General features: G+C 40.6%; 1 protein-coding gene across 3 annotated transcripts in view; it reads right to left on the minus strand.

Moving 5' to 3' along the window:
- Nucleotides 1-25,941, minus strand: part of CPA6 (carboxypeptidase A6) — a 351,124-nt gene that overhangs the window by 184,195 nt on the left and 140,988 nt on the right. For all 3 annotated transcript variants that reach the window (XM_002710456.6, XM_089336346.1, XM_089336347.1), the window contains exon 2: nt 20,118-20,193. In XM_002710456.6, coding sequence (XP_002710502.1) covers nt 20,118-20,193 — 76 coding nt within the window. The remainder of the gene's footprint in view (nt 1-20,117; nt 20,194-25,941) is intronic.

Here is a 25,941-nt window from a genome sequence, read left to right on the forward strand (position 1 = left end):
CATATTGGAAAGCTACCAATTCCAGTGTTTGAGGTTTGACCTGGGTTTTGTCTGCTGTATCCTTAAACAAAATCCTTTTAGTTCCAAGGATCATTCTGGTTTTATGAAGTATCCTTCTACATACAAGAACTGCATAATTCTACATACAAGAATTACATTCTTGAAATGTTTCCAAATAAAGGACAGAGGATCACTTTCGGCCTTCAATTTATAGATACACACACACACACTCTCTTTACTACCCAAGTGATAACGGGTACAGTATTTATAACAAACTTCTCATTATAGCAATTCTTTTTACAAAATTGCTTGAGGAGAAACACTTAGAAATTCATATGACTTCTCATTAAGTTGCAAACACACTTATTCTTTAAAGAATTCTGCACTTAATTATACTTCTTTCAGGATTTGCCTTTCTAAAGGGAAAAAAAAAGGATCTATAAGCTTAAAATGGACACTAAATGAAAATGACAATCTCCAAAGTATGTCCCAGAATTTTCCCTTTAAAAAAGGCCAAGGTTAACAATTATAGATTCTTTGAAGAGCATTGGAAACACTCAGATGTGTGGTTAGTATTTATTAAATTTTCCTCTTTGATAACCTGGCATTGTGGTAGCACATATTTGTTGGAAGAGTCTGAAGAAGCCTCCCAGTTTAGTTAGATTTCCCCATCTTCCTTCCCTATGAGAATAATCAAGATAGTTGAATCATTCAATGTTGAGTTATCTCAAAAGTCTCTCTCTTTGTTAATCTCACATCAAACCAGGCCTGGAATTTGTAATTGTTTGCTTTCTCTTTGCTTTCTCTCACAACGGATAACAGGGCGCACTCTCTCTCTCTCTCTCTCTCTCTCTCTCTCTGTCTCTGTCTCTTTAGCTGTTTCTCTCTGTGTCTATATCATCCTGCTGTACTGACTCAACCTAAGCCTATGAGTGTCATTAACGTTTTCATCCTTCTGATAGAAATCCATACTAATACATCTTCTTAAAAAGAATATACTTTGTATATAAAGCATGAGGGCAGAATTTCTATGTAGAAGAGATGTGTGAATAGGAATTTGGTTGCAAAGGTTGACATGATATTGAGAAAATGTCAATTGTTAATTTCAAAATATGTTGGCTGGTGATGGAGGTTGTGTGGGTGAAAGGAAGGAGAGGTACAATTTATTAGCCTTAGGTTACTCTTATCAAATTGCTTTGCTACTCCTTGAAACTCTGGAGAGAATGAGAGAATGAGCTTCAATAAGGAAACCAGAATCTGAGAACAGACTGTTGAAGAAAATTAATGAAGTTCCTCAAGGGCTCAAAAAACAGAAAGGACACATCCAGTCCTGGCAGTTGGCAAAAGCTTTCTGATGAGTTAGTGTCCAAGAATGGAGCTGAGGAAGTGGTAGTTGTTTCTAGGGCGTGAGAATAACAGCTCACTCTCACCTCCTTTGGACTTCTGCTCATTTTCTGTTTTCAATGATGGCTTCTCTGACCATTCCTTGCTCCTCAGTTTCCTTCCCTGCTTTCCTATTCCCCTATAACTACTGAATGTGTTATTTATTTTTTCTAACCTCCCTCCACTAGTGTGTGTTTGATGAGGACAAGGATTATTGTGTTTACTGCCATAGCCCTCAGCACCTAGAATAGTACCTGGCATGCAAGTCACCTAACAAATATTTCTGAAATATGTTTCCATATAGATAAAAATAATACTCAGAGAATGGGAAATATAGGGAAATAGAGGACATATTCAGATGAGAATAACCTGCTTTGGCTAGATCATGGAACATGTGCAAGAGACAAATCTGGCATAACCTTGTAGCGATTGTATAAAATTTTTCTGTTTTTCCCCACTGGATGACCAATGAATATCTTTGAGATCCTTGTCTGAAGGTCCAGTTTCCATTCAATGCTGTATCCTTATAGTACAACCTGAGATTTACACTATATCCAGTACAAGGTATTCAGCTGAAATCTGTTGAGGGAATGTGTATGTAATTCTCAGCCCATGCTAGCTATTGCAACTGCCAGTGGATCCTCAGAGCCTATGGCCAGGAGTCTCAGAGACAGAGTCATTTTTAGAGGTTCTAGCTCTATTAGTTTAAAAGTAACACCAACCATGGCAACAAATAGACAAGAAGGCATATTGATTCAAACTCAGTTTTCCCTAATTTCTGAATCTGCTGTTCCTACTTGTGTGGGAGACTTTCCACCATATGACTTGGGGATGAGCTTCTGTTCAAGTTATAGTTCCACTATACCCCAAACTTTGTCATAATCATTGTACTGCCAGTGGGTAGGAATTATACAGCCTTGACCCGTAGATGGCACCCATCACTTCAGCTTCCTCTCTATTGGATGGAACAAATACACATGATTGCATCTACTTTTAAGGAGGCTATGAAATATGGACCCAGAAAGCTTGTTTTTTGGATCTAGCCCCTGTGTTCTTTTAGTAATTATATACCTGCTTGAGAGCACCACCCACCCTAAAGTCTCTTTAGTTAGCGGTCTTCTCCAGTAGTCTGGACATAGCTCTTTATGGTCCGAGTTGTACAAACTACAGGGTGAATTATCATTACCTTCCCTTACCCCCGTGTATAATGGTGAGCAGAGATAGGACTTCCAGAACAATATATCCCTTTGGAATGGGAAGAATGCAATCACAGGCCCAGATAATGGTGACATCTCTTTCAGTGTGCATGATAAAGACTCTCTGATGTGGCGGTGGAAGAAAGTCCCTGGTTGGACCCTGCATTTGCTCTCTGGGATGAACTATCTTTCTGTCTATCATTTTCCCTGGCTTTCTCTAGAACATTCTCCTTTGCCTGTTATTATTTACTGCCACATTTGAGGTGGATATTGGTGAATATGTACAAAAGATTCTTGGAGCAACCTTTGTACAGCAAATTGATAGTGATTCTGTTTTCTCTTCTTCCTGGGAACTATTTTTCCCAACCTTCCTTGAGGTCACCTCAGTATGTTCTTACACAGCACAGCCAATGGATGTGAGCCATTTCTGAGCCACCTTTTAAAGAATGGAAGATCTCTCTCCACATTTTTCTTCTTTTTCTACTGCTTGAGTGACAGTAAAACAGGGCTTAAGAGGACGGAGGAACCAGACATGGCAAATTTCTGCATCCTTGAATCACCACATAGAGGAGAACTTCCCACTCATGATGAATACCCACCTTAGTGTGTTATGTGACAAAGAAATGAACTTTTCTTCTATCTGAGTCATTATGTTGTTTTTGAGCATCATCACAAACTAAACAGAAAGTGGCAATTAAAGTAAAGTGCTATTAACAGAAATGAAAATATATGGCATTAGCTTAGCAATGAGCATTTGGGGGAAGGAACACAGATATAACAATCCAAAAAAAGAGATACCAGTGTTTGGAAATAAAACATTGATGGAGCCAGGCTGCAGTGTAGTAGGCTAAGCTTCTGCTTGTGCTGGCATCCCATATGGGCACTGGTTCATATCCCAGCTACTCCTCTTCTGAGCCAGCTTTCTGCTATGGCCTCAGTCCTTGGGTCCCTGCACCCACTTGGGAGACTCAGAAGTAGTTTCTGGGTCCTGGCTTTGGATTGGCTCAGCTATAGCTGTTGCAGCCATTTGGGGAGTGAACCAGTAGATGGAAGACTTTCTGACTCTCCCTCTCTTTCTGACTCTACCTCTAAATTAAGTAAGTAAGTAAACAAATAATTATTTTTAAAAACTGATAAAATTGTCAGTTGAACTTGTAAGGAAGGGTAAGTGCCTATTGATCCCATAACTCTGAGGAAAGTAGTTGGAAATACCTAGAAAATTAGCATTTATACCTAGAATATTTTGCTGTTCATAGAAATGTATTAGAGAAAGAGCTGAGTTTGGGCAGGAATTGGCCAGTTTTCAAGCAGAAATGAAACGGAATTTGGGGTCTAAAAAGGCAGGAAAATCAGACATATTCTATATCCTGTACACAACAAAATAAGACTGAAAAGGAATTCTGCAAAGAAAGTCCATTAATATTTCTCAGGTTCACAAAGTGACCAAAGGAGTTAATTTTCTCATCTTTCTACCCCAGCCTACTGTTCCAGATGATAAGTAACTTCCATTATTAAAGACAGGAAGCAGTACATAGGGGGCCAGACACAAGAAAATAATAAAATAGACTAGAGAATTATGTCTAAGAAAGAACAAAGGGTGTGGTCACTTAATGAAATTTGGTGGAGCAAAGTAGAGCAAAAGCCTATATATTTCTCAGATGGCTCAAAATATCAGACATGACCAAAAAATAAAATGAAATGTTGCCAGATAAACCCTTATACAACTCTCAGGACCCCACAACTGAACAAACCAGAGGCAGGAATATTTTGTATCCTGGAATCTCTTATAGCCCTTAGTTCTCACAACTTAGCAACTGGCTTGTAGATGTGTCTACACACATCTATACTATTCATTCATGATATGCTTACATTTCACTGTGATCTTTGATAGTTCCCTTCTGTGTAACTTGTAGTCTAAATGTTTGTAAGCATTACTGTGCATTTAATTTCTGTTTTGGAACATTATTTTGTTTTATTAAAGTTATGTAGAATCATAATTATAACCCCTTCAAATAACTGTTCAATTATTATCCACTAATGTTCTGGCTTCATGTATATTTTCTAGGGGCCATTTACCAAAGATACGATGAAGAAAAAGAGGCTAACATTACTGGACAGAAAATTAGCTTTTATGAATCATGTTTCTTGAATTCCTTATTGAGATTGAATTAACTTATGGTGTGTGGAATAAATCTTATCTGCACAAGTTATGCTAAGCCATACAAACTATGCTAAGCAATATCCTAAAGTCCCACAAAAGTCAACATCTTAGAACTTATCATTATCTTGATCAACTGGTTTCTTTTTTAAAAAAATTTCCCAGAAACCTTTAAGGTATACCAACTTCATGCATTTCATAAATACAACTTTAGGAAAATAATGATTCTTTCCACCTCATCTTCCTTTGCACCCACACTCTCACCCTTCTTCCTCCTCCCTCTCCTATTTCCACTCTTATTTTTACTAACATCTATTTTCAATTTACTTTATACACATAACATTAATTCTATACTAAGTAAAGAGTTCAACAAATAATATTTTTTTAAAAAAACTGTTCCTCAATAGTAGAGACAAGGGCTGTTGAAAGTCATCACATCTCAAAGTGTGAATTTCTGTTCTATTTATGACTTTTTAGGTGCTCTATTAGTTACCACAGATCAGGGAAAACATATGGTATTTGTCCTTTTGGGACTGGCTTATTTCAGTAAGTATGATGTTTTCTAGTTTCATCTGTTTTGTTGCAAATATCAGGAGTTCTTTTTTTTTTTTTACTGCTGTGCAGTATTTCATGGTATACATATCCCATAATTTCTCTATCTAGTCTTCAGTTGACAGGCATTTGGGTTGATTACGTTCATAGAGATCTCTGATATCCTTGGTTACATTTTTCTAAGGTATTTGACCTTTTTTTGTAGCTATTGTGAATGGGATTGATCTTAGAAGTTCGTTCTCAGCCATGGCATTGTCTGTGTATACAAAGCCTATTGATTTTTCTGTGTTGATTTTATATCCTGCCACTTCATTTTGTTAATGTGATATATTACATTTATTGATTTGTGAATGTTGAACCATCCCTTCATATCAGGGATAAATCCCACTTGGTCCAGATGAATGACCTTTCTGATATGTTGTTGGATTCAATTGGCTAATATTTGGTTGAGGATTTTTGTGTCTAAATTTGCCTGGGAAATTGGCTTATAGTTCTCTTTCTGCATTGCAGCTTTTTCAGGTTTAGGAATTAAGGATATGCTGGCTTCATGGAAGGAGTTTGGGAGGATTCCCACCATTTCAACTGTTCTGAATAGCTTGAGCAGAAGTGGAGTTAGTTCTTTAAATGTCTGGTAGAATTCAGCAGTGAAGGCATCCAGTCCTGGGCTTTTTGTTGTTGGGAGGGTTTTTATTACTGATTCAATTACCATCAATTGCCATAGGTTTTCTATGTCTTCTGGCTCAATTTTGGTAGGTTGTATGCAACCAGGAATCTAGGTTTCTTGATTGGTTGGCATACAACTCTTTGTAGTAATTTCTGCTAATTCATTTTATTTCTCTGGTATTGTTGTTACCTTTCCTTTTTCATCTCTAGTTTTATTGATTTGGGTCTTCTCCCTCTGTTTTATTGGGTAGTTGGGCCAATAGTGTATCAATTTTGTTTATCTTTTTAAAAAACCAGCTCTTTATTTCACTGATCTTCTGTATTTTTTGTTTCAATTTTGTTTATTTCTTCTCTGATTTTAATTATTTCTTTTCTATTACTAATTTTCGGTTTGGTTTGCTTCTTCCTGTTGAATTGATCCCTTAACCATTACATAGTGTCCTTCTTTGTATCTTTCAACAGTTTTTGTGTTAAAGTTTGTTTTTGTCTGATATTATGATGGCGACACCACCTCTTTTTTGTTTTTTTTTGAGTATCTTTTATCATCCTTTCATTATCAGTCAGTGTGTATCTTTGTTAGTGAGATGTTTCTTTTTTTTAAGATTTTATTTATTTTTATTTGAGAGGTAGAGTTACAGACAGTGAGAAGGAAAGACAGAGAGAGGTCTTCCATCTGCTGGTTCTCTCCCCAAATGGCTGTAATGACCAGGGCTGGGCAAGGCTGAAGCCAGGAGCCAGGAGCTTCTTCCAGATCTCCCACACAGGTGCAGGGACCCAAAGACTTGGGCCATCTTCCACTGCTTTCCCAGGCCATAGCAGAGAGCTGGATCAGAAGTGGAGCAGCCAGGACTAGAACCAGTGCCCATATGGGATGCCGGCACCACAGGTAGAGGATTAACCTGCTGCACTATGACCCCGAGATGTGTTTCTTGTAGGCAACAAATAGATGGGTTTGTTTTTAATCCATTCAGCCAGTCTGTATCTTTTAACTGGCAAGTTGAGGCCATTTACACTCAAGGTGACTGTTGATAAGTAATCACTTGACCCTGTCATTTTTCCATAAATATTCCTATTGTTTACTTTGGATTTTCTTTGTACTTTGTACTTTTACTTTTTCTGCTTTCATGTTCTTTCATAGTGATGACAGTGTTTCTAGGTTTCTGTGTGTAGCACATCCTTAAACATTTTTAAAAGGCTGGATAAGAGGTGGCAAATTCTTTCAATATCTGTTTGCTATAGAATGTCTTTATTTTACCTCCATTATTAAATGGGAGCTTTGCAGGGTACAGTACTCTGGGCTGACAGTTTTTTTTTCTCTTAAGACTTGGAATATATCTTGCCCTTCTCTTCTAGCCTGTATAGTTTCTGATGGGAAGTGAGGTGTGAGTTTAATTGGTGTTCCTCTGAAAGTAACCTGGCATTTCTCTTGTGTACATTTCAGAATCTTTCTTTATGTTTTACTGAGGAGAGTTTGACTACAATGTGTCATGGTGACTATCTTTTCTGGTCATGTCTATTAGGAGTTCTATGTGCTTCTTGTACTTGGATGTCCCTTTCTTTCTCCAAATTAATGAAGTTTTTTGTAATTATTTCACTAAAAAGGCCTTCTAATCCAGTCTCTTTTCATGACTTCAGAAACTCCTAAGACTCATATGTTAGGTTGTTTGATAGTATTCCATAAGTCTCCAGCACTGTTTTTTATTTTTCTAATTTCTTCTTTTGCTTCCCCCCCCTCCCCACTCCTCCCTCTCCCTATCTTCCTCTAAACTAGAGCAGTAAGCTTCCTTACTATTCTGCCATATTATAATCTCCTGAACAGCTGGTTTCTTGAACAACAAAGACACTTATGCTCTTGAGAGAATAAGTGTCTCAGAGAGATTTTGTGTTTCCCAAATCAATGTTTTATTTTCTGTATAATCTCTACACCTTTTCCTGGGTATTTTTCAAATATTATAATAAACAATAAGATCTGTGATGTGTAGAATCAATCTGAGATGTGTTAAAACAGAAATATATTATCACTTTTTTCTCATTTCTCCTCCAATCTCTTAGCACATCCTCAATTGTTCTCAAATCACATTAGAAAATCAACTTTTTGGGGCTGGTGCTATGGCATGGTAAGCTAAGCTACCACCTTTGGCACCAGCGTCCCATATGGCTGCTGATTTGGGTCCTGGCTATTCCACTTCCAATCCAGCTATCTGCTATGGCCTGAGAAAGGAGTAGAATATGGCCTAAGTGTGTAGGCCCCTGAACCTACGTGGGAGTTCTAGGATAAACTCCTGGCTCCTGGCTTTGGATCAGCTCAGCTCTGGCCATTGAAACCATTTGGGGAGTGAACCAGTGGATGGAAGACCCTTTTCTCTGTCTCTCCCTCTCTCTGTCTGTAATTCTACCTCTCAAATAAATAAATAAATAAATAAATCTTTTTAAAAAATAAAATAACTTTTTAATGTCTGCCGATAATTATTTAAGATGAAAGATACTTAGATTGCTTAACAGATTATTACTCAAATAAAGAAGTTAAATAGGTTGTAGGAGACATTTCAGGTCCATTGGCCAGGCCCATACCACTTAAGGACAACACTGTAAAGGGATCTATGTGTGCCTGTGGCACACTCCTAGTTCCTTCCAGCTAGACTCCCAAACTCATCACACCTACATTATGGTGTGTCCATTCTTGCTGTCAGCTGTCCATCAAATAATATTAGCCATTTTTAATCTGATAAAAATTTCAGGTGAAACTTCTCCTTAAACCATGTTCATAAAGGAACTCCTTAAATTGGAAAAGTCTTCTGTTGAATGGAACAGGATGGTTCAATATTTTCATCTGTAAAAATGGGATTAGTCTAATCTCCCTTTAAGTTGTGAGAATTATATGAAATAATATATGAGGGTACTTCTGGAGTGGGCATTTGGCCCATTGGTTGAAATGTCAGTTGGGATGCTATATCCCCTGAGTGTCTGAATTTGAATCTCAGCTCAGCTCCCACTTCCAGATTCCTGTTAATGTGCACCTTGAGATGCAGCTGGTGATGGCTCAAATAGTTGGATCTCTGCCACCCACATGACAGACCAGGACTTAGTTTCTGGCTTTTGGCTTTGGCTCATCCAGTACTGGCTGTGTCAGGCATTTGGGGGAGTAATCACTGGATGGAAGTTTCTCTTCTTCTCTCCCTCTTTCCATCTCTCTCTCTCTCTCCTAAATACATAAAAAAAGAGTTCTCAAAACATTCATGGAAAAAATATAGTATGAAAAAAGTATTCATGGCTTTAAAAAATTTTGCACCAAAACAAACTTATTTTTAAATCTTATTTTTCCAGGAACTTTCTGAAGTACCATTATATTTGGCATTTAGCAGAGTTCTTGCTATACAATAAATGTATGGTGCCTATTAAATCTCTCATATTTTGATGATTAAAAGATTTTATGCTATGCCATTATACCTACCCTTGGCTATAGTCTTTTCACTTTTCTATATTCCTCATTAGATGTTGGGTTAGGTAGAACAAATAACTTCATTTACTGGATTAACCACCATATCCCTGGAGCCAACTAAGCTGCAGTGGCTACTATCATTACATTGCCTCTCAACTCTAGATCCACTCTGTTTTTGTCCTGCTTTAAGATACGCAGGTTGGGCCCCATATATACTTCTCCTTTGATAGCTTGTCAATGGTAGTCTTAGTCAAGAGAGGGCTTTACTGTGATACTATAAGACACAGGAACGGAAGATGTTTTTTTCCCTACTTCTCATGTACCTTTTCCCCTTCTAAATGGCATGGAAGGGTGCCACATGGGAGAGCCAGTGAGGACTTACTCTCTGGCATATTTTACTGACACCAAAACAAGAGATCAACCCCTACCTACTGACACCCCAGCAAATTTCTTACTCAGCGGGCCACTGATTCCAAGGAGTTCTGAATCTTTCCCTGGGGATATAAAGGGTGAGATGTCTACTTTGAGTTCATAGTCCCTTCCTTGGGTACTCTTTCTCATTCAGAGCGGTAGTAGCCATTTTCTAAATTTCCTCCCATGTGCCTTTAAGTAGTCACAATTTACTAGTTAATATTACTATATAAAGTCATGTGGCATACAATGATGTTTTCATCAATGACATACCACATTTACAACAGTACCTTATAGCCTAGGTAATAGTAGGCTATACAATATAAATTTGAATGAGTACACTCTGTGATGTTTGCAAAATGGTGAAATAGTTTCTTTTTCAGAATATATCCCTTTTTTATTTTTTTTAATTTTTATTTTTTGACAGGCAGAATGGACAGTGAGAGAGAGAGAGAGACAGAGAGAAAGATCTTCCTTTTGCCATTGGTTCACCCTCCAATGGCCACTGCGGCCGGCGCACTGTGGCCAGTGCATCGTGCTGATCCAAAGGCAGGAGCCAGGTGCTTCTCCTGGTCTCCCATGTGGGTGCATGGCCCAAGGACTTGGGCCATCCTCCACTGCACTCCCAGGCCACAGCAGAGAGCTGGCCTGGAAGAGGGGCAACAGGGACAGAATCCGGCGCCCCGACCGGGACTAGAACCCGGTGTGCTGGCGCCACAAAGCGGAGGATTAGCCTATTGAGCCATGGCGCCGGCCCAGAATATATCCCTTTTTAAAAATGATTTTATTTATTTATTTGAAAGGCAGAGTTACAGAGAGAAGGAGAGAGAGAGACAGAGAGAGGTCCTCCATCTGCTGGTTTACTCCACAAATGGCTTCAATTCCCAGGGCTGGACCAGGCCAAAGCCATGAGCTAGCAGCTTCTTCCAGGTCTTCCACATGGATACAGGAACCCAAGTACTTGGACTATCTTCTACTGCTTTCCCAGGTGCATTAGCAGAGAGCTAGATCAGAAGTGGCACAGCCAGGAATTGAACTGGTACCCATATGGGATGCTGACACTATAGGTGGAGGCTTAACCTCTCTGCCACAGCACAAGCTCTTCAGAATATATCCTTGACATTAAGCAATATATAACTGTACTAATATTTTTCCATTCAAATTATTGTTGTGTTTTCTGTCTATAGACTAGAACCTGGACTGATTTTGTTGTGCAATATGATTTACTGATGAAATGAATGGACTGTCTACTATAAATCAGGCCCTGGAGGTGGTGGCTGGAGTTTTATGACAAAGAGGGACAGAGATATTGAAGGAGGGAAGAAGGGTATGTCTCACCCTTCCATTTTTTACACTCCCATCTAGTCACTCCTTGCCTGAAAACCCAAGGCTTGTTCCCTGAGTATATCATCCCACAGCACACTTGTACTCCTTACATTTTTCTAAAGGATTGAACAAACAAGATCTGTGATACAGCCTCTCAAAGATCACATTTCCAGTACTTGGTCCATGTACTGCCCCTGCTATATTATATTCCATGCTATTTGTACCTTCTCCTTTCCTATTTCTCAATAGTATGATGCTGAGTGTTGGCCCAGATCACAGTCCATACTCAAAATGTGACTGAAGTTTAAGAAAATAGGAGGATTACTGATAAGCATATAGCTGCAAAGCAAACACAATTATTAGAAAAATATCTAAGAAATATCTTTGTGGGACCATGGGAATTTTAATCATTCTACATTTATACAACTAGAAAAACAAAATGGTAGAAAACAGGAAACTTCTTTAATCAAGCAAAGTCTTTGTGGTTGTGGCTGATGAATATGTAAAGGCTGCTCTGAATTTTTTAGGGCACAAAGAATTGCCACATATGCATCCCTAATAGCTGTTTTTGGGTTTTAAGGAACTGGTTGCTAATCAAGTATGTCAGAAGCTTAAAGACATGCAGACATTTTTGATTAAATAAACCACAAATTGACTCCTAGGCAGAACACCTGAGCTCTGATTTTCAAACTGAAATGTTTCTGATAATCAGCTTTATTGTATTCATTGAGTTAGTCAATACCCCGAGACAAAAATCTTAAAGTCAGGTGAGGCTCTGGTGGAAGAGTGCAGATCTCTGAGGTAGTTCTCTCAAACTTATCATCAAGCCATTACACAAATCCCACTTCTTCCATAACTCTTTTTAGTAATTGAAGACATGGATAATTTCCCCTACTCATACCCTTGCTGTTCCACCATACTCCCTTTACTATCATTCTACCATTGGGAACCCATCAATTCCTATTTATATCTACATTTTCATTTTTTAAATCTTGCTGAAAATATATTCAGTCACACTTATGTTCTTGATGAGAATCCAAGTTAGAGGTGCTTGTATTATACTTATAGGCGAGTAGATGGATGAATGAACAACAATTGGTCATTCTTTCAAAAAATTGTTGAATGCCTTCTACTTCCAGTATCAAGGAAACAAAGATGAGCCAGACATTGATCCTACCCAAAGAAGAATGGTAAGTACTCCTTTCTGTCCTGTGGTTCTCAATCTGGTAGTGGAGACAAAATATGTGGACAAATAATTATCATACATGCATGCATCCATGCATATACACATTTCAGTCCCAGGCTGTCACAAAGCATGAGAATTTTTCTGGAATTGCCTACTTTACATATCAGGAAATAGAGGCAAAGAGAAACTATGTAGCTTGCCAACACTCATACAACTAGTACATGGAAATGTTTGGATATGAACACAGGAAGTATTTCTCTAGGGATTATTCTTGGCCACCATGCTAACTGCTTTCCACATTTGACCTGTACAAGACCTCACATGGTTAAATATTTATAATGCAACTGAATGGATTCAGTCATTGGTATTGGGGCACTAAAACTCATTTATGCACTTCTGCCCTCATATCAGTGATTAGGACAATGGTGAACTTCTCTAAAAAGGGTTATAGGTTGTATCACCCTTGTCACCAACAACAACCTCAAAAATCAAGCAAAGCAGGGGAATTCACTCCCCGTTTACACAGTCAGAAATACAAAACAGTTGAAAATAGGAAACCTCTTTAATCAATCAGTCTTTCTAGCTATGGCTGATGAATATTCAAAGGCTGCTGTGAGTTCATGGGTCCAAGAAATGGCATCACAGTATAATCTGCACACTTGATGGAAAACCTCTCAGTCACTAAGAAGCACCATCTGCGCCCTTGAAAAAGAAACTTTTTTTATTCCTGTATTTTTGATTACATGTTAATGCTCTTTAAAAATGGAGTGGTGTGAGATCCACATTTAACAGAGTACAAATCACTCTATCCAATATTTGTTATCTTTGAGGTGAGATCAGAAGGATGCACGTGAAAAGTGACCTAGTGGGAACAGACACTGGAGGGGTCGGTTAAACCTTGACTGGCTGTCGTCCTGGAGGTAAGAGCAGGACTCTGCATGGAAACCTCTTTCATCCCTAACTTTCTCTTCCATCAATACTCCTTTATGCTCACACACAATTCAGAGATGCATTACATTTCAGATCTGTAAGAAACTCATTATATAAGGCTGGTGGTGGGGAGAAAACACAAAGTGATATAGATGTTAGGATGTCAAAGAGTCCATGGAGAATCACATGCTTTGGTCTAGGTGTCAAAGATGAGTGGGGTTTACCAGGTGGGCAAAGGAAAGAAGAGCTCCAGACCTACCTGAGGAAAGGCATGGTACACAGTGAGAAACAGCCGTCAGTTCAGTATGAGCAAGGTGACGAATACTGAGACAAGGCCTCTGCAAAAGGCAGTTACCACCAACCAACAAAAGCAATCATATTTGGCCGGCGCCGCGGCTCAATAGGCTAATCCTCCACCTTGCGGCGCCAGCACACCGAGTTCTAGTCCCGGTCAGGGCGCCAGATTCTGTCCTGGTTGCCCCTCTTCCAGGCCAGCTCTCTGCTGTGGCAGGGAGTGCAGTGGAGGATGGCCCAAGTGCTTGGGCCCTGCACCCCATGGGAGACCAGGAGAAGCACCTGGCTCCTGCCTTTGGATCAGCACAGTGCGCCGGCCGCAGCATGCCGGCCACGGCAGCCATTGGAGGGTGAACCAATGGCCAAAGGAAGACCTTTCTCTCTGTCTCTCTCTCTCACTATCCACTCTGCCTGTCAAAAAAAAAAAAAAAAAAAAAAAAGCAATCATATTTAAAGTTTAAAAATTAGTGTCAAACAGGTTGTTTAAACATCAAAACTGGAAAGTCTTTCCAATAGAAAGGAAATACAATCAACTCAAAATATTATGATATCAACCCAAGTTTGTGTTCGGCTTGGCTGAGTAAAGTAGATAAAGAATTGCTGAGATCATCATTATCATAGGGTGAAAGGGTTTTTTTTTTTTAGCTTTAAAATAATATTTCTAATACAGTTTTGTTTTTCTACATATTATGTTATTTCTTTTAATAGGCTTTTGTTATTGAATTACTAATTATCAGTAGCCACATAGAGGGAGCAAAATGCAAGCTAAAACTGAAAGTTGTGTTTCTGAAATTCCAAATATAACTGTACTTGGACATCTACCTGGATTAGAAGGAGATTTTTTCTCTTTCAAAAATAACACCAGAGAAAACAAAAGTAATTCTGCTTTGTTACTGTATAACGCTTTTAACAAAAATAAGGAAGTGCAATTTCCTGCTCTGAACACAGATCAAAGTCTCTCCATCTATCATTCATAACTCTTCTGTGTCTCTTCAGCCAGTGCATCAAGTTACTGGCTGTCTAAGGCCATTTGTATTATATTTCTATTGCTAAATTATCACAAACAGTAGTTTCATTTTGTTATTTATTTCTCTAGGTTAGATTTCTGGGGACTGTGTGCCTTGATCTGTTCTCAGGATGTTACTAGGCTGAAGGTAAGGTGTTAGCTGGGGCTGTGGTCTTGTCTAGGGCTCAGAAAGCTCTCCCCAGCAGTTGTTGAAAATCGTTTCCTTACGGTTGTAGGACTGAGGTCCCCATTTCCCTTTCCGTAGCCTGAGGACAGCTCTCAGAAACTAGAAGTCAGCATAATTTCTTTCTATGTGAAAGTTTATAGCATGGACATTTGATTTCTTCCAGGCCATCAAAAATGAGTCTTTCTGGTTTTGTTTTCTGCAACCAGCTGGAGAAACTATTTTCAAAGGGCTCCCCTGATTATGTCAGGTTCATCTGGATAATCTCCCTACTTTAGGGCCAACGGATCAGGGCTGTAATTGTATCTGAAAAATCCTTTTACAACATAACCTCAATTCGTCTGGTGGGTCACCTGGGAGAGGGTGCATGTGCTCAAGAGACAAGAATCTTGGGGACTGTCCCCTTGGGGTCATAATAAGAGGTTCTGTAATTCCATTACTTCTTTTTGATGTCTGAAACTTTCATTTTTATTTGAAAGGCACACACACACACACACACACACAGAGAGAGAGAGAGAGAGAGAGAAATCGAGATCTTCCATCTTCCATCTGCTGGTTTATTCCCCAAATGCCCACAACAGCTGGGGCTGGCCCAACCCAAAGCCAAGAGCCCACAACTCAATTTAGGTCTCCATTTCCCATGTGGGTGACAGGGGCCCAAATACTTGAGCTATCACTGCTGTGTCCCAGGGTGCATATTTGCAGGAAGCTTTAATGGAGAGCAAAGCTGGGACTACAAACCAGACGCACTAACATGGAATGTGGGCATCGTCATTGGCATCTTAACCCCTGAGCCAAACACCTGTCCCTACTTACACAGTTTATGATATTGAGAACAAATAACTCCCACAGCATGGATTGTACCTCCCATATTCTTCCTCCCAAGTTTCCCAATTGCTTAAACTATCCAGGTATACATCTGAGTTTCCAAACTGCAGGGGGTCACAGGTGTTCTGAAACTCCTGTTGGGGTGCACCCAGGAGGGTTCGAGAAGACAGAAAGTAACTATAGCACAACACCCCACAGGGATGGCCGCAGCAAGGCAAGGAGGAAGGCTAAAGCCTTCCACATAGGAAATGCAGCTTTCTTCCATGGGATTTTAGGACTCCTGGCATTTCACTCAAAGACACCTGACAAACCAACTAACATTTTGAAGGCTGTACTCTAGCTTGAAAAAAAAAATGACAAACTCTTCAACAAATAGGATAGTTTCCTGTCCTATAGCTCTCTGATGAGAGAGCTGGAAACAGAAAAGTCATTCAATTTTTCTTCCCACCAGCGTGTGTCAATTCTATAAAAGAAATTTTGTGTTCTTACAAAGCCACTGGTATTCCATCAGAGGACAAAGAATTTATGAAGAATTGCAGGCAGAACATAGTGTTCAGCTTCTAATTTTACTCACCTGCAAACTGTTCCCTTTTCATCATAACTTTATTTAAATCATGGTTATGCTCTTAATTAACAATTTAATTGGTTGGTGCTTTCTCGATCCAGTTCTCTGGGGGTATGGTTTTCTGTTTAAATTTCTTGTTTTAATTCTTCAGCAAAACCATAAAATTTAATTAGGAAAGTAACCAGCTTTGTAGCAGCAGTTGTATGTCTAATTAGCTATGCTTTGAGGGTACGTCTCGGATTCCGTTCAACGTTGCACAGGCATTCTGCATTTGTTCATGTTTCAGATAAGACATTGTGAATTTATAGCCTAAGCATGTAGTCCAATCACTTTTTACTTTTTCTAAAATGCTGAGTTACAGCCAGTGAAATCAGGAGAATTAACTTGAAGCATTCATATATGAAATGGAGAGCCAAAGGCCAAGAAATAGGTTGTTACCTTCAGATTAGCACAAATTTAGCAGCTTAAAAAACACCCATTTGTCATCTTGCATTTCTGTAGGTGAGAAGTGCAGGAATGAAAGTGACTGGGTTCTCTCTTTAGGGTCTCATGGGCTAAAGTCAAGGTATCTGCTGGCCTGCATTCTCAACTGGACCTTCCAGTCCTCTTCCAAGCATACGTGGCTGTGGCAGAGTCCAGTTCCTTGTGGTTGTAGGACTGATGTCTCCATTTCCTTCTGCCAATCAGCTGGGGAACAGTCACTTTCTAGAGGTCACTGGCATTCCTTGCCACAGGGTCCCCATGGACTGTTCCCAACACAACAACGTGTAAACTGCTTTCTTTGTGACCAGAAGGCGCACTTCTCCGGTGTCTTTGTTGAGAAACAGCTGGAGAAAATGTTTTGTGCCTAACAGACTCCCCATTTTTAGGTTCAACCCACCCCAGGTAATCTCCTTCCAGAGGCATAATGTGACATTATCAAGGGAATGATATTTGCAGCTTGTTCCCAGCCTGCACCTGCACTCGGGGAGCCATTATGTAGGGTGTGGACACCAGTGGGTAAAAATCTTGAGGCTGTCTCTCTTCTATCATGCTGTGTTTTGGGGGAAGAAGGCAACTAAATAGACTTCTGGCAAACCCTCCTCCTTTGCCCCCTCTGGATGTACTGCACAGGCTGTTCTAAGATGCTCTTGGCACTGGCCCTGATTCTGTCCCATCAGCTCCACAGGGCAGAAGATGACAGGCAGTCACATTGTTTCTTCTCTGCAGGCTGCCTTCTCTGCCTGGCCATACTTTCTGCTTTCCATGGTGCAAATGGATCACTTGGTGAAGTCATTCGAATTTCAAATGACATCAAGGTAATGGGATGCTTTCAGATTGCAACTCAGCTAAGCTTAATGCATCTCTCTTCAGTCCAATAGAAACTACTTCTTTAGTGCAAAGAATGAAGAAACGTGCAGAAAAGATTGAACAGCTGGGGCCTGGTAAATGCTATCTCTGGAAAGGCCTGCTTGCAAAATTGGTGTTGGAAGGCATCTGGGAACTCGACTTTGAGGAGGGTTCCTCTTAGCCGGAAAGAGTGGCGCACTGCACCTAAATGGTTTGTGCAACCGATATGGTTCATGCCAAACACCTACTTTTCTCCTGGAAGTCTGGGATGTTGGCATGTGCTAGGGAATGGCTTGTGATAAAACCTTGGCCTCTGCATTAGACAGCATTGCACACGTGCTATCACACTCCTTGCAGGAGAATTAAACATGTCCTGTGTGACTGCACTGGAAGGGATCTCCTAGAGGCTTGTGCCCGTGTTCCCCTGGACTTCCCTGCATGTGCTTTTTCCCCTTGGTGATTTTGCTCTGTGTCCCTTTGCTGGAATAAATCAGAGCTGCACAAGGGACTGCATGCTGGGTTGTTTGAGGCCTCGTGCAAATCACGCGAGCTGGGGGTGGTCTTGGCAAGCCCTGACTCTAGGAATGAAGTAAATGAGAGCATGAGAATATTCATATTCTGGGTCAAGGCTCTACTGCCCTGCCAACTCAGGCTTAATCTCCACCGAAAGATGATCAGGGTAAACAGGCCAGAGGCAAGAGGCAGGCCTCCCACCGGCCCTGGGTGCATGTTGCACACTGTGACTTGGGCAAATTACCTAAGCTCTGTCCCGCTCTCTGAGTTTCACCCGTAAAACAGCAATAATGATGGTATGCATTCAGAAGATTGGTCAAATGAAGCAACTTAGGGAAAGTGGGTGGTGCTGTGGCTGGAGCGTAGCGATGGAGACGGGCTCATTGTCATTCTCAGGGGAGCAGAACGGCTGCAGTGACCTCAGCAGTCTCATATTCACCCCCTTTCTTCTGTCCTCTCTGCTCCCCTCTTCCACCATTCCCCTGGTCCCGCTCCTGTCAGCTGTCCTCTAAGCTCCTTCACATCTAAACCATTTCCTCCCTGGTTTATTACCTTTCCTTAACCACTAAATAAAAACAAATATGCAGGAATGTTTTCCTTCAAATGCTTACAAAAAAGGATCCAAAAGATTTCTGTGCTCAGAGCCAGCAGCTCTGTGCTCCGCCTTTGGGGTCCATAGCTAATGCTCTCTGAGAGTTTATAAATAACTCTCTCAGTCCTCATATATGAAATTTTACTGCCTTTGATAATGGTGAGTGATCCTCACCTGTATAACTGCGCAATTTTGTTTTCACAACTTCGTGAGGCCTAGCACAAATCAGAGAAGACTCCTCTGTCCCAATATTTGGTTCAGAATATCTGTTCCCTAAATCAATGACTTCCATACTAAAAAGTGCCTGATTTTTCCAGTGGCACACTTAAATAATGCCAGTGGAAATGGAAATTTCTACTCAGCATTTGCTTTGTTTCTTTGCCCCTTTTTGTCCCTGGTGGACCACTGGAGAGTGTACAGATCTGACTACCGAGGCAGACACCATGGGGCTGAGGATAAGACATGACCAGAGAAGAGTTAACCTCAAAGTCAGGAAAGCAGAGGTTCCTTCCAGGAGATGGGGTTTAGGAAATGCCAGCAAGCTTTGTTGTCCCTTAGAAAGAAGCCTTATCCACCACATCTTCTATGGACTTTCTGCTCTTTTGTTAGGCAAGGACCAAAGCCAACTGCCACACTTCTCAACATGACTTTTCATAAAAGTGAACACTCAATTACATGCAGTGACAGGGAGATGAGAAACTCTAAATCCATCCAATCCATCAAAGATTGAATAACCACTCAGACCTTTACCAATGAAATGCTCTTATCAGACTCATTGAAACACAGCAGAATTAATTAACTTCACTTCCTAATTTTTTTATTTTTTGGAATGAATAAGGTTGATTGCAGTTTGCATTTCTGAGGTCCACAGTCCAAGACTAGGGGTTCTACTGGTGCAGGCATCTAGTGAGGCCTGAGGTTGGCAGGGGGCTAATCACTTATGAACCAGGAAGTTGAGACAGGAAGCATCCTATGCTTATAAAACCAACACTCTCCAGAGAATTACCTTCTGAGTGCTCCCCACCCCCACCACCGATTGCCTCGGTGACCTGAAGCCTTTCCACCAGGCCTACCTCCCAGAAGCCAGAACTAAGCTCAAGTCTCCATCAACCTAACACTTCCTCACTTTTATTTTCTTCAACTCAATTCTGCTTTAAGTTTTGTTTAGAAGGAATGCGTCTTGGGGATCCACCGGGAGATTTCAAAAGGAAAAGTGAAACTCTGGAAAACCCTGTGCTAAATGCATTCATTAAATAAATAAAGCACCCACAGAGCTTCTGGGATACTCCAGACACTTATTGGGAATACAGCAATGAGCAGAAGTAACCCAACTCTCCCATGAAGCTTCCGTTCTAGCTAGAAGGCAGATAATAAATGAACTAGTAAATAGATTATGTGTCAGATAATTTTTTAAGCTATCCTTTAAATGCTCTTTTAAGCTATCTCTTAGCCTTTACTTCTACTGGCTAATGAATTCCAATTACTCAATCCTGCCAGCAAAGCCCTGTAAACACATCGCAAGTATAACAGTTCCACGAGAAGTTGAGTGGCCCGTCCATTACCTGAAGTTGGCGGAACATTTTCTTCAGGGCATGTGCTTCCCCGTCTGTCTTCGGAAAAAGTCTTATCACCTTGTCACTAGAAGAAAGAGGAAAAAAGGTGATATTTATCTTGTGGGAATAAATATACTATGCATCTCTTTCTCACCTCTTTAAAAACTGCCTCTGTGTTTAAGAAAAACAGCAAACATTTTCTCTGACCAGTAAGTGTTGTATGCAGTTCTTGTTATTCTTAGATTGTATTGGTCTTTTTTCCTTTCTTCAAAAGTGTTGGGTATTTCTGCCTCCCCTTGATTACAAACTCACATTTAATGAAATAAATGCAGAAAGAACACAAGAACAGAGGCAATAAGAGGTAGGAGTCTCCACAAAGGGGTAGGAGTCTCACTGCACATACCAAGAAAAAAATTCCTGATGACAGAAGTTCAGAAAAAAAAAAAACAACACTTTTTTTTCCCAAAGTTAATGCTGAAAAAGACTATGACTTTCTTTTTTTTAAAGATTTATTTATTTATTTAATTTTTTTAACTTTTATTTAGTAAATATAAATTTCCAAAGTACAGTTTATGGATTACAATGGCTTTTCCCCTCCATAACTTCCCTCCCACTCGCACCCCTTCCATCTCCCACTCCCTCTCCCATTCCATTCACATCAAGATTCATTTTCAATTATCTTTATATACAGAAGATCGATTTAGTATATATTAAGTAAAGATTTCATCAGTTTGCACCCACACAGAAACACAAAGTGTAAAATATGTTTCAGTACTAGTTACAGCATTACTTCACATTGGACAACACATTAAGGACAGATCCCTCATGAGGAGTAAGTACACAGTGACTCCTGTTGTTGACTTAACAATTTGACACTCTTGTTTATGGCATCAGTAATCTCCCTAGGCTCTAGTTATGAGTTGCCAAGGCTGTGGAAGCCTTTTGAGTTTGCCGACTTCGATCTTATTCCGACAGGGTCATAGTCAAAGTGGAAGTTCTCTCCTCCCTTCAGAGAAAGGTACCTCCTTCTTTGATGACCTGTTCTTTCCACTGGGATCTCACTCGCAGAGATCTTTCATTTAGTTTTTTTTTTTTTTTTCCAAAATGTCTTGGCTTTCCATGCCTAAAATACTCTCATGGGCTCTTTAGCCATATCCGAATGCCTTAAAGGCTGATTCTGAGGCCAGAGTGCTGTTTAGGACATCTGCCATTCTATGAGTCTGCTGTGTATCATGCTTCCCATGTTGGATCATTCTCTCCCTTTTTTATTCTATCAGTTAGTATTAGCAGACACTAGTCTTGTTTGTGTGATCCCTTTGACTCTTAGACCTATCAGTGTGATCAATTGTGAACTGAAATTGATCACTTTGACTAGTGAGATGGCATTGGTATATGCAACCTTGATGGGATTGTATTGGAATCCCCTGGCATGTTTCTAACTCCACCATTTGGGGCAAGTCCAATTGAGCATGTCCCAAATTGTACATCTCCTCCCTCTCTTATTCCCACTCTTATATTTAACAGGGATCACTTTTCAGTTAAATTTAAACACCTAAGAATAATTGTGTGTTAATTACAGAGTTCAACCAATAGTACTAGAACAAAAAAAGTACTAAAAGGGATAAAGTATTAAATTGTACATCAACAGTCAGGACAAAGGCTTATCAAGTCACTGTTTCTCATAGTGTCCATTTCACTTCAACAGGTTTCCCCTTTGGTGCTCAGTTAGTTGTCACCGATCAGGGAGAACATATGATATTTGTCCCTTTTTGGTGGGAATGAAAACTGGTAAAGCCACTATGGAAGTCAGTCTGGAGATTCCTCAGAAACCTGAATATAACCCTACCATACAACCCAGACATCCCACTCCTTGGAATTTACCCACAGGAAATTAAATTGGCAAACAAAAAAACTGTCTGCAGCTCAATTCACAATAGCTAAGACCTGGAACCAACCCAAATGCCCATCAACAGTAGACTGGATAAAGAAATTATGGGACATGTACTCTATAGAATACTATACAGAAGTCAAAAACAATGGAATCCGGTCATTTGCAGCAAAATGGAGGAATCTGGAAAACATTATGCTGAGTGAATTGAGCCAGTCCCAAAGGGACAAATATCATATGTTCTCCCTGATCGGTGACAACTAACTGAGCACCAAAGATTCATTTATTTATTTTAAAGTCAGAGTTACAGAGAGAGAGAAGGAGAAGCAGAGAGAGAAAGGTCTTCCATCTGCTGGTTCACTCCCCAGTCTGCTGCAATGGTCAGAGCTGCACCAATCCGAAACCAGGATCCAGGAATTTCCTCCAGGTCCCCTATGTGGGTGCAGGGGCCCAAGGACTTGGGCCATCTTCTACTGCTTTCCCAGGCCATAGCAGAGAGTTGGATCGGAAGTGGAGCAGCTGGGACTTGAACCGGCACCCATATGGGATGATGGCACTGCAGGCGGCGGCCCTACCCACGCCTACAGCACCGGCCCCAAGACTGAGACTTGCAATTTGAGGACATGTGAAATCTGTACACTAAAGAATCTTGGTGGGATTCTCCCCACGAGCAGAACAGTAAAGAGAGGCCCATTTCCATGGGGAACCTCACTCCCTTAGGTGAAGAGCTTCCCAAGTGGCAGGCTGTGGCCAAATGAGAGAGCTGCTGCTGGCTTACAGGTATCCATGAGATATTGATGATGTTTAAAAATCAATGTTTGCAACCATCAACATTTTACTGTACTTAAAATTATATTTGGGGGTGGCTGTTGTGATACGGCTGGTTAAGCTACCACTTAGGACTCTCACACTCAATATTGGAGTGCCAGTTTAATTTCCAGCTACTCAAAAAAAAAAAAAAAATAAATAAATAAAAGTGCCGGCGCCGCGGCTCACTAGGCTAATCCTCCACCTTGCGGCGCCAGCACACCGGGTTCTAGTCCTGGTCAGGGCGCCGGATTCTGTCCCGGTTGCCCCTCTTCCAGTCCAGCTCTCTGCTGTGGCCAGGGAGTGCAGTGGAGGATGGCCCAAGTGCTTGGGCCCTGCACCCCATGGGAGACCAGGAAAAGTACCTGGCTCCTGCCATCGGATCAGCGCGGTGCGCCGGCTGCAGAGCGCCAGCTGTGGCGGCCATTGGAGTGTGAACCAACGGCAAAGGAAGACCTTTCTCTCTGTCTCTCTCTCTCGCTGCCCACTCTGCCTGTCAAAAAAAAAAAAAAAAATTTCAGCTACTGCACTTTTGATCAGCTCCTGGCTAGTGCACCTGGGAAGCATACATGATGACTCAAGCACTTAAGTTCTTGCCATCCATATGGGAGACTGAGATGTAGTTCCTGGCTCTTGACTTCAGTCTGGACCAGCCTCATTGTTGCAGCCATTTGAGGAGTGAACCAGCGAAAGGAAGATCCCTTCCCCCCCCCCCCCCCTCTCGGTATTTCAAATAGATAAATAAATCTTTAAAAATCATTATATTTGAATGCTCTTCAATGTTCTTCCTTTAAAGGTCTTGAGTTGCCTAAGATGACCTGAGGTGTTGCTCTGTCTGCTGTGGGACTCTCTGTGGGAGTGTCTCCTCGCCTGGGTGTGCCAGACAGGTGTCATCAATTTCTAGGTGTGTCAGGAATGAAGCCAGTTCAGGGAGCACAGCTCTAGCATATAAGAACCAGAACTGCACAGAGGGATGCAGATTAGATATTCATTAATGGGTTGGTATAAAGGAGATTGTCGAGAATAATTGTCTTCCACAGAAGTATAAGGGTAAACCAAGTAAATAAACTACAATCGCTACGAATATTTTTCAAGACTTTCTCTGGCATTTTACAATGACTAAAGATAACGTAGAGTATTATTAACAGTAGGCACTTCAAAATACTTGTGGAAAACGGAATGGAAAGAAAAGTTTCTTTTGGTGCAAAAAATTAACTTTTTTTTCCCCGCTTATTTGAGAGGGATAGGGTGGAGTGGGGGGGCAGGAGAAAGAGTTCTCATCTGCTAGTTCATTTCCCAAATGCCTGCAATGGCTGGAGCTGAAGCTGGAAGCTGGAAATGCAGTAAGTTCTCCCACAGGAGTGTCAGGAACCCAATTACTTAAGCCAGTACAGTTGCCTCCTAGGGTCGTCATTGGAAGGAAGACTCATTCAGGGGTTGGAGCTGGGGATCGAACTCAGGTCCTCTGATAGGGAAGGCAGGTATCTTAACTGCTAGGTTAAACATCTGGCCATACCAAAAAAAAAAAATCACAATTCATGCAAATTCATATATAAAACTGAAAACAAAAGCTCTACTTGTTCTACCCATAATGCATCTCTCCAGCCTCACTGGTGCTTCAGGAATGAGGATAGAATTTGTCTGCTTTTCTACGGTTTTATTATTTAGGTGAATAGCAGTTTCCAAAATGAGGTAAAGCCAATAAGAAAGGATAAGACTCTCAGGGTGACTCCTGGATTTTGTTAGTTCACTTCTAATCACTATAAAATCACTATAACTTTAATATTTCAAATGATCCTGTTACACCTTCTTTAGGTCTACGAATGAAGAGGCGATTGATGGCTGATGATAGTTAAGTATGTTTTAGGCACTGCAATTCTAATATAGCTTTGAAGCTTTACTTCCTCAAAATCACACAAAACAACTTCTCAGTGTCAATATCATGAATTCCATGTTTCTGTTAAGAATAAAGTAGAAAGGAAAAAAAATCATGCAGTCTCTGTAAAATAACTTTAAATACAACCTTCAGAATTTGAATATAACCACATCTCTTTCATTTCTCGTGCACATTTCTCTGACCTTTGTTTTTCCTGGATTCATCATACTCTGGCCTCTCCCACCTGACCCAATATCATTCTTGGCAGAGAAAGGAAACTCAGCTCGCTGATGTGGCTGTTTTGATGGATGGATCGCTTGACAGCTTGCTGAAAAACACCTCCATCTGGGGCCCTGTCAGCTCCTCGAGAGTGCAAAGAAAGCAATCTGTAGCAGTTTCACAGCCACCAGAGGAACTTTTTTCAAAAAACATGGATAATTCAACCTGGCAATCGGTTCCTCTTCTGTGCGTACAGGATAGAGTGGCAACACCCCTGGGATTATTTAACCCTGAAAGTGATTGCTCAAACCCAGCATTGTCATTTGTATCACTTCGTCCCAGCCTTCAGAAATTCCCAGGTGTGACTTTAAAAAGGTGTTTATTACTATTTGGTTACTTATCAAAGACCAGAGAATAGGGAAAGCTATTTGGGAAAGCCCATGGCATGTCACATCTTTCGTGTAAACCAATACATTATACAGAATAATCAACAGCTGAAACCCAACAAGAGTTCTTCAGTCTGTCCATCAAATCACATGGCCCCCAGAGGCCCCGTTTGATTCACTATACTAAAAGCTTAATCTCTTTAAATCTGACTCTCTTGTTGGAGTGGTGAATGAACAATAGTTTGGTAGTAGGAGTAGGGAGGTTTCGGGTACTAAAGTATCTACTGGAACTCGGGAGAGGAAAACTAGCTGTATACATTATCAAAGAAAGTGAGCTTGGGTTTTACTTTATAACTTATCAGGTTTTTTTTTTTTGGACTGCTGTGTGGCAAGGGTTTAAGATGAGGAGATTGGAGGATTGAATATAGGTTGAGGTTATAGAGACTACTGGGCAAATGCTTGTAAGCATGTGTATGTGTGTGTGTTTTAAAGATTTTTATTTATTTATTTTTTTTGAGAGGTAGAGTTACAGATAAGAGAGAGGGAGAGACAGAGAGAAAGGTCTTTTATCTGCTGGTTCAGTCCTCAATTGGCTGCAACAGCCAGGGCTGAGCTGATCCTAAGCCAGGAGCCAGGAGCTTCTTCTGGGTTTCCCTC

The sequence above is a fragment of the Oryctolagus cuniculus genome, chromosome 6 (genome assembly GCF_051225735.1).
Source record: "Oryctolagus cuniculus isolate XC-2025 breed Fujian yellow rabbit chromosome 6, ASM5122573v1, whole genome shotgun sequence".
NCBI classification, from domain to species: Eukaryota; Metazoa; Chordata; class Mammalia; order Lagomorpha; family Leporidae; genus Oryctolagus; species Oryctolagus cuniculus.